The following is a 10,265-nucleotide window of genomic DNA, read 5'->3' as shown; positions in this document are numbered from 1 at the left end:
TTATAGTGTATTTCTGGTCATGAATCCTTTGAAATAGTCGCGAATAAAACGTCCAGAATTTGTACTGATTTTGCTAGGAGGCGTTGATACATTGTCGGTTCTCCTCCCAATGTAATCGGCGGCCTCTTCCAGCTGTAAGCTGACTCCTTCATGGTCAATAATCACGTTGTGAAGGATACATATCGCTTTGACTATATCATCACCAAGTTTTGGTGATGTCTCAATAGGTTTCAATAGAATCCTCCATTTTGAGCTCATTATGCCGAACGCACATTCAACGCATTTTCTTGCTCTTGACAACCTTGAGTTGAAATACGCAAGTGAAGTAGTCAACTGGTTTCGTGGGTATGGACGGATCAAGTGTCGTACCAATGGATATGCTTCGTCGCCAACAAAGACGTATGGCATTTTCATGGTTAGTTCGTTATCGGGTAGTAAAGCATCTGGTGGAACATTAAGTTTTCCTTTGATCAAAAGTTGATACATATCAGAAGAGCTGAACGTTCCAGCATCGCTCTGCTTACCGTATCCACCGATTTCCACCATCAAGAACTTACTGTTTGCGTCTGCGACGGCTTGCAAAACGGTTGAATGGTACCCTTTATAATTGTAGTACATTGAACCGGAACCAGGTGGGCATCTCATTCGGATGTGCTTGCCGTCAATCGCACCGATACAGTTCGGGAAATTCCACTTTTGCCAATATTCATCCGCCACTAATTTGAACATTTGCTCGGTTGGTGCTGGCATGTAAATGGGCTGGAGGGTGTCCCATAAAACCTGACACGTTTCTGTAACTATCGCTGCAACCGTTGAGCGTCCCATACGAAACGAAAATCCGAGAGTAGTAAACGATGATCCAGTTGCTAGAAATCTGCAAGAAATGTGATAAATCTTTACAAAATAATTTGAAAATTCAATATTTCTTACCTGATAGTGATAATCAACCGTTCACAGGGTAAAATCGGTTCTCTATTGCAGTTTGTCCAATTTTTCATCAGTTTCCTTTCAATCAAACTCAAAATCACATCGAAAGTGTCCATGTCCATTCTAGTGAATGAACGAAACTTCTCCGGATATTCACGTAGGTCATCGTATAGCCTGTAAAACTCCCCATCGCGTTTCCGGTTACGGTTTATTGGATGAATGGCAAACTCTCTTCCTGTTCCCATTAAAAAGTTAATGGTGCTTGATGAAGCGAAATACTCTTCATCTGACGAATCCATCTTTAAACTTGTTTATTTGTTGCGAACACGGAGAAAAAACAGTCCAGTTTCCATTTTGAACCAAAACAAAATCACAGCACAAATTTGAAAACTTCGGAAAATTCCGAAGTGGTGGGATACTGTACATTTTTAGTTTAGAACAACTATATTTTTTACTAATTAATAATTTGAGTGTATTACTTCTACGTGAGGTTATTTTTTAGTTGTTTTGAATTTGTCGCATAAAAACTAAAATAATGGTTGTTTAAAACAAGAATTAGTTGAAATAGACCGTTTTTGAATTTGTTCCAACTAACATCCCAATTTAAATCAAAATATTGTATATGCAACTTGGTTAAATTTACCATATATTTTTTCCGTGTACCAATCACATGTTTGACACTTTCAAAAACGCTTCCAGTATGTCGTACCTCCTTTGATCGCCGCTTCGCTTCTCTCCAGCCTCTTCGCTTCGCTTCGCTTCTCTCCTCTTCGCTCCCAGTATGTCATCAGCCTAAGATGTGATATGGTATCACACCGAGTACTGTTGAGCTATTATAAAAAGCTGTATGTATTAACATGTACCTAGGTCCTACCGAAGCGAACGTTTTTCGCTCAAAGCACGCTAGCTTAACGCCTGTTTTTGGGAAGACCTGGCTCGACGACCCTTCGTCTAGACGGAAGGTTTAGGCAAGCCTAATAAGCTGCCTGTAAAAACAATCAAAAGTTTACTTACATGAATCTACCTACACGAAATCATTCTTCTAAAATTAATTAAAAAATCATTCAATGTTCCATGTCTATGCAGGCACACGCCATCCCAGTCATGACAGTTGATTTGTTTTTATGTTTAAACTTGAATCAACGCACACTATGCATGATTTGTTCTATGCGGGGATTCACCTCTGCGCGTTATTTCCGCGGAGCCTTCCAAATTTTTCTTTTTCTCCGTAATACAAGTGTCTAGTGCTTATATACGCGGATACAAGTCAACACTATAATGAATGTTGGATTTGGATTCCCAGTCTGATGGGATTTTTTTAACTTTCCTGGGCATGGCGTACCATTATGTTAGCATCGTGATATGCGAATGCAAAAACGGTAAATTGGCTTCTGGATCTGGAGTACGATAGGGCACGTGACCCACCAAATTGAGCATTTCCTTCACTCCTCATTGCACAATGGTCCCAGAGTCAAATCTAGCAAGACAAAAATGTTTGCGCCAAAACTATTAGTTTTAGATATGTAGTGTCTTTGGGAAAAAAAATTCATATTTTTTGACGATTTTTTTCCATGTAGTGAAATTAGGGTGGTACCTATATTACAGAAGTTTATAATATCAACTTTTTAATTTTTCGGTAAAGACTTGTGCAATGTTCCACAAAGTTGTAGAGCAATTAATTTTGAGCAACTTTGTCGAAGAAACCATTTTTCTATCACTTATGGTTCACAAGTTATGAGCTTTTTAATAAATACGTTAGGGCGGTCCCTAAAAATCGGTATTCTCCACATAACTTTTTATACATCCATTTCTCACATAAACTTTGTTCCGAGGACTTTTGAAGACGCACATTTTTGTTAAAGAACCATGGATCTATCTCTTATAACAAAAAAGTTATTCGTGTTTTTGTATGAAAAACATGTTTTTTGCATATCCGTATATTTCAAAATGGAGCAAACCGATTTCCAATCTATTGGTTCTATTCGAAAGCTCACACTTTTCTGCGTTTATGGTGGGAAAACTGAGAGAGCGTTTTTTGTTAAAGGCGTTTTATTTCATTTTGAAAAAAATATGTTTTTAATCGAAAAACGGTTATAACTTGATAAATAAACGAGATAGGTCCATGGGTCTCCAACAAAAAGATGTGTCTTTAGAAGTTCTAAATGTGGTCCATACAAAGTATCCCTCAAAAATCAATACATAAAAATATATTAAAAAAAAAAATGGTTTTCGTAACGAAATGAACGTTAGATCGATCAAAGTAGGCTGAACTAGAGAGCGCATTTTCTCTTCATTCATACTGAATGTTTACATACGCGTTGAGACTGCCATATCTTTTGTGTGCCATGCTAAACATCAAACAGGAAATCAGGCTACTATGCATATTAATGGTAGTAGCTTGGTTTTCTGTTGGATATGTAGCGTTAAAAATACGTCACTTTTGAGTATAGCCTTTGTTACAAGCCTATCTTGTTTTGATTAGATTTTTTCGGTATCGCCAGTGGGAGAAAGCGAAGATGACCAGTGGTTAGCTACTGAAATGTTTTTATTACTATTACGTTAAAATCAAATCTTCACATTTGGCCGCCACGTGGTGCATCCTAGCGGTGAATGCTTGGATAGCACGTGCTATTTGTACTGCGGAGAAATTTTTCACATCTATGAGAGCTTTGGAAAATTATCACGAAAGTTGTAATTTTTGTTGCAAGGCACAATAACGTCAAAAAAAATCATACGCTCTGTCGACCAGCCTTCTTTGATCTAACTAACGTTTATTTCCTTACGAAAACCGTTTTTTATAAATATATTTTTATGTATTGATTTTTGAGGGATACTTTGTATGGACTACATTTAGAACTTCTAAAGGCACATCTTTTTGTTGAAGACCCATGGACCTATCTCGTTTATTTATCAAGTTATAGCCGTTTTTCGATTAAAAACATATTTTTTTCAAAATGAAATAAAACGCTTTAAACAAAAAACGCTCTCTCAGTTTTCCCACAGAAAAGTGCGAGCTTTCGAATAGAACCAATAGATTGGAAATCGGTTTGCTCCATTTTGAAATATACGCATATAAAAAAAACATGTTTTTCATACAAAAACTCGAATAACTTTTTTGTTATAAGAGATAGATCCATGGTTCTTTAACAAAAATGTGCGTCTTCAAAAGTGCTAAAAGTGCTCGGAACAGAGTTTATGCCAGAAATGAATGTATAAAAAGTTATGTGAAGAATACCGATTTTTAGGGACCGCCCTAACGCATTTATTAAAAAGCTCATAACTTGCGAACCATAAGTGATAGAAAAATGGTTTCTTCGGCAAAGTTGCTCAAAATTAATTGCTCTACAACTTTGTGGAACGTTGCACAAGACTTTACCGAAAACTTAAAAAGTTGATATTATGAACTTCTGTAATATAGGTACCACCCTAATTTCACTACATGGAAAAAAATCGTCAAAAAATATGAAATTTTTTTCCCAAAAACACTATATATCTAAAACTAATAGTTTTGGCGCAAACATTTTTGTCTTGCTAGATTCGACTCTGGGACCATTGTGCATTGTACCTAAATTGCCAGGATTGTTCTGAATAAATTTTCGATTTATTTTGATTAACAATTCCCAAAAAAATTCTTGATTTTCTTGAAATATATTCCAAAAAAAATGCTGAAGGAAGCTCTGAAAGAATTTCTGGATTTATTTCCGTAGTCATTTCTGGAGGATTTTCTGAAGGAACGCCTGGAGAAAATTGCGGAGGAATTCTTGGAGAAATGTCCAAAGAAATTCTTCAAGAAATTTGAGACTGTTGATAAATCGTTTAGAAGTTTCTTTGGAAATTGCTCTAGGAATTCATACGAAGATATCTGAAAATTCTTCCTAGAATTTTGGAAGGGAATGGCGGAGTAAATTCTGAAGGAATTACTAGATGGAATTCCGAGGGAATGGAATGTCTTATGGATACCTGAAAAAAATTCAGTGGAATTTTTTAAAAGTATGTACGTGTGCACGTAATTATACACCATTCCGGCTTGAGTCTTGGTCTGTGTTATTAATTAATTATAGTGGAATTCAATTACCACTCTGCTTTCAATGCACTGCTGTGTGAAGGAAAACAACGGAGGTAGCAACCCGTAAGCAGAGACACTTACGCGAAGTCTGCGGGATAGAGAGAATCTCCTTTCAATTTCAACAGTGTAATCCAACAGGCTAATGAATAGATTCGCAATTCTTTTCGAGCTTTCCAAGAGATGGCTTTATGAGGAAGGGCGCGTCAAATCTATTACAACTGTGATGAAGTTTACTCATCTACATGGGTAAATATTTTTAAAAGTATTTCAAAAAGAATTTCTGAAGGAATTGTCAGATTTGATCTTAGAAACATTTTTGAAGCAATTCCCAGAAGAATTCATTAAGAAAATTTCTAAGGTCCCAAGAAGTTTCGAAGCAATTGCTGAGGGAAATTTCAAAGAATAACATGGTTTTATTTGCGGAGGTTTTTTTAATCTATGTTTCGTAGCTAATTAATTGTTTGAAAATGAGATTATGCTTCCAGAAATCAAAGGTGAAAGCAATGTGTGTGGGAGAACCCTTCTATAAGTTTTTCTTGAGCGATTTTTCAATGACATGAACATAAGTATTTTCAGCAAAACTTGAAAATCAAAGACCTCATAGTATTTCATGTTTTTTTAACAATAAATAAATTCAGCAACGAAACTGTTTCAAGAAATGCGGTAGAGTTCATTAACCTTAGCGAAAAGAATGTTATTTTCCTTCATCTTCACATCCAATAAATTATGTGAGTGATACACTGCAGGGTTTAGAAATTTGTAGCTTCTGATGATTTTTCAAACATCCTTTAATTGCCTTGGTGGTGGATTTATGATATCTAAATCAACCACCTTGAGGTATTCCAATTAGTTATGTCTAAGCCTAGAATAGGTAGGTATATAAAACATTATACAAATAATAAATTTAAAACTAAATCACAACTGGAACTATTTTCCGATGAGACCAAAGGTGGATGACATTTATTTATTTACTTAAAAAATAATCATTGAATCAAGGCATACTAGATGAGTTCCAATGTTTTCTACCTCTTGAATGTGAAACGTTGAGCGCAAAAGACGATTTGTTTGGAAAACCCATTAAAAATTCCTTCGTAAATTCCTTTCAGAATTCCTTCTTTTATTCCTTTAAATATTTAGTTGGAAATTCCTGCAGGATTTTCTTCAAAAATCTCTTTAAAAAAAAGTCCCCAGGAATTATTTTAGACTTTCATCCAAGGATTCCTTCAGAAAACTCCCCGGAAAGGTTTTTTTTTTACAAATTACGTAACGCTAAATTTGATTATTTTTCAGCCCCACCCTCCCCCACATAACACTTTTTGTTTGGACGGTTTATTTTTTTTTGTATGGATCGTAACGCTCAGCCTGACCCCCTCGTCGCTACTGTTCACAAATACTTCGGCACACATGTCTAGTCGAAAGCCATCTGGCCGAAAGCCATTTGGTCGAATGCACTAGGCCGAACAAACCATTAGGCCGAAACCCATCTGGCGAAAATCATTTGGCCGAACGTGTCATCCGACCGAATAGATCATTTGGCCTAATAAGTTATTGTAACCGTTCGCAAATCATCTGAGCGAATTAATAAACCTTGGTAGCTTTAGCGCCACTCTCGCGTACGAGAGACCACCAGTCTGTTGACTTGCCCGACTATTTTTGAGACAATTCCTCAGGGGAAATCCTCGAACGGTTGCTGGCTGAATGTTCAAAATCACCCGCTGAATCCTGGAAAATCACCCGCTGAATCCTGGAAAATCACCCTAAAATCCCTTGCCCTGGTTACCCTTGTAATCACTCAAGCTCGCTCAACAATAAACGCAAAACCAAGAGAGGAATAGAAGTCTGAGGTGCAATCTTCCAACGGAATAACGGAAACGTGGAGAGAACAGCAGGTTCCCACGGAACTACCGAAACAAAATAAACTGACTCTCAGATCTTGTTGAATTACAAATTTATTATCACGACTTCATTCGGGTTGGACGGAATTTAAGTACTAGCTAAGGGAAACTATTTCATGGCCATGATTATACAAGTTTCCACGTACCTGCGCAGGATTTTTCGTAGCGATGACGGGTTCCGGCGGGTGCCGAAGACGGAGGGCTTTCCGGCAGAGTGCCGAAGACGATGTTTTCCGGCGGGACGCCGAAGACGAAGGGTTATTCCGGCGTTGTGCCGAATACGAAGGTTCTTCATACCGTGCTGGCGACGCAGTTGTCGCGATGACGTCGTGAGCTTGAGTGAAAATGGCCGAACAAAAGGTGCGGAGGGAGTGGCGGCTGGACGGAAAGCTTCCGATTTTAACTTCCCGAGAGCGTCCGGAATAACCGTTCCCTCGAACTAGTAGCCCACTTTCCCTTTCGACCCGGCTTCACGTACCTTTCCGATTCAACGGGTGAGGACTAAAAGAAAACTACTAATTCTCGGTTCGGGTTCGGTTCAACGTACGATGATTTGCTACGTACGGGAACCGCACTCTCGACACCTGACCACCAGGGGGGTGGTCTTATCAACAGTTTTTGCCGACTGTCGGGTGAATTTCGCTCGACTATCTCACGAACTGCACGTGAGCGGCCACACAAGCTCAATTTTGGTCGCACCGCGATCCACAGCAAAATGGATGGAACCCCAATTCGACTGGTCGCTGGTCGTCGCACAATTCCAGCCCATACAAAAAAAGCGCCTACGCGCTGGAAGTCCAACGCAAATAGCGAACGTTAGTTGTGTGCAAAATTATAGTCATAAATTTAAATTACCTTTTTTTGTCTCTATATCTACTCCGGAAAATGGAGATTTCATAATATATTTACAAATGATTCTGCTTAAAAAGATAAAAACGTCTGAAGTTTTAGGCAAATCCAATAAAATTATTCCGAAAAATCCACACCGCGTTACATTATTTAGCTGAACAGAGCATTTGACTGAATAGGTTATTTAACCCAACATGTCATTTGGCTTTGTTTCTTACTTTTCACTGTAAAACGCGAATAGTGCGAAATGAGAAGTAACGTCTCACTTGTTACTCCTTATTTCTCACTTATTACTTCTCGCTGCGTGAGGTGATTCTCTTCTCGTTCATCACTTCTAACTTCTTATTACTACCTTTTCACCGTGAGAAGTGAGATGTGTGACGTCAAATGACACATTCTATGAGAGACGACATATAACCTATTCAAATTACCTTTTCGGCCCAATGACCTATCCGGCCAAATAACATATTTGGCCAAATGGCCTGTTCTACCAAATGACCTATTCGACTATATGACCCTATACGGCCAAATCACTTTCTGCCAAATGGCCTGTTCGGCCAAATGACATATTCGGCCAAACAACTTTCGGTCTAGTCGGTCTTCCCCGAATAAAATCATTCAGTATTGATACTAACAATCAATAAAATGTGATTATTATGTGCTTACATGAAATTTTTTTTCTTTCGCTAATCGATGGAAATAATTGAATCATTTGTTTGTGAAACTGCACATATCCATTTTACACAATTTTTGAGAAAACAACAAAATACTGTTTTTGAACAATTTGGTACTGAATATTACTATTTCTTCAATACAGATCAATAATTTTTGGCAAAACTCAACACCATGGGACACTTACAGTGCAAAAACTGTAAGCAGTACTTCATAATTTCTCTTCAAAGTACGTGCACATATGTAGTTTCTCAAACAAACCAATAAATCGGAATATGAATCAAAACGGTATAACTTTGCCTTTTTTTCCAAGTTCGTTTATTTGGTAGGCTCAGGCGTGTATAACACTTTACGGAGCCATGGTTCTTTGCGATATATACAATCAATATCATTTATTTTTTCAGTTAGTAAGAGAGGGGTAGAAGCCAGCGTACTCGTGGTGACTCGAGGTTAGTTTACAATGTTTAAGGATGGACGAGGCTAAGGATTTTGGATCAGGGAATTTCAGCTTCTCATCCGGGTATTTGGCGTCAGGGACGATGTGGCGTGTCGTCGTGCTCGAGGAATGGTTCGACTGGGAGCATTTTCCGGATGGCAAGAGCTATTGTGCTCTATGGAACAGAAAGCAGACACTAAACACAAAAAAAATCTTTGAAGAAAGAAAAAAAAACAAAACTATTAGATTTTGATATCAGAAGCACAAATAAAACTATAAATGGCCTGCATATAGACCACATCACGATCTCCCAGAACACCTCGAACTTCCCTGAAGGGTTGTTTACCTCGGGCCACAAGGGTATCCAATAATTGCTCTCTGGAGGCGTCATTTTCCGAGCAGGACCAAACTACGTGATCGATGTCATCATAACCAGCTCCGCACCTACATAAGTTGCTATCGACAAGGTTTATTCTGTACAGATGTGCGTTTAGTGAATAGTGATTAGACATAAGTCTCGACATCACGCGAATGAAGCCTCGACTTAAGTCCTCACCTCTGAACCACGCTCGCCCAGAAACTTTTGGAACTATAGAAAATAGCCACCGTCCAAGTTCGTTGTGTGTCCTATTTTTTGCCAACTTTGAAGAGTACTCTGACGGACTAATGGGAAAAACTTGTTGCTCGAGAATTGTCTATCATAAACCTCACCTTACTGTGCGCCCACCTTTGCCAGCGAGTCTGCCTTCTCATTGCCGTAGATTGAGCAGTGAGAAGGGACCCAAGCAAAGGTAATCTTGAATGATCTTTCGACCAAAACACGCATCTGCTCTCTTATGTTTGTAAGAAAGTAAGATGCGTGCTTAAGAGGTTTCATCGACCGGAGTGCCTCGATAGAACTAAGACTATCCGAGAAGATGAAATAATGGTCTACGGGCTGATCGGAAATTATCCCCAAAGCGAAGTTAATTGCTGCCAGCTCAGCAACATAAACCGAACACGGTTCCTGAAGTTATTGGAAGGTGATTGAAGTAACATTGAAAACACCGAAGCCAGTGGATCCGTTGATGCGAGAACCATCAGTGAAATATCTGTTGTTGCAATTGACATGTTCATATTTTTCAGAAAAAAGTGAGGGAATAGATATTTGTCGAAGATGATCTGGTATTCCTTGAATAGCATGTTTCATGGACAGATCGTATACAATTGAGGAACTGTCGTTGGTGAAGTGAACCCGAGGGGGATTATAAAACGGAGGACAAAGATCTGATGATATGTAGTTGAGATATACTCTCAGGAATCTTGAACGGCAAGTTAGTTCAAGCATATTATCGAAGTTATCTAGAACAAGTGTGTTACTTGTTCCACATTTGATGAGTATTCTAAGTGAGAGCTCCCAGTAACGGTGCTTCAAAGGAGT

At 38.4% G+C, this 10,265-nt stretch overlaps 2 protein-coding genes across 2 annotated transcripts in view; one reads left to right on the top strand and one right to left on the bottom strand.

Annotated features, from left to right (window-relative positions):
• LOC134221259 (uncharacterized) lies at positions 1 to 1,226 on the bottom strand. The gene is made up of 2 exons (XM_062700451.1): positions 931 to 1,226; positions 1 to 874 (listed from the first exon to the last, which is right to left on the bottom strand). Exons 1-2 carry the CDS (start codon positions 1,224 to 1,226, stop codon positions 1 to 3), a joined length of 1,170 nt encoding a protein of 389 aa, XP_062556435.1.
• LOC134227305 (contactin-4) overlaps positions 1 to 10,265 on the top strand; it is a 1,204,188-nt gene that overhangs the window by 200,566 nt on the left and 993,357 nt on the right. The gene's annotated exons all lie outside the window — the stretch shown is intronic.

The sequence above is a fragment of the Armigeres subalbatus genome, chromosome 3 (assembly GCF_024139115.2).
Source record: "Armigeres subalbatus isolate Guangzhou_Male chromosome 3, GZ_Asu_2, whole genome shotgun sequence".
NCBI lineage: Eukaryota > Metazoa > Arthropoda > Insecta > Diptera > Culicidae > Armigeres > Armigeres subalbatus.
This window is presented reverse-complemented; position numbering and strand designations above follow the sequence as displayed.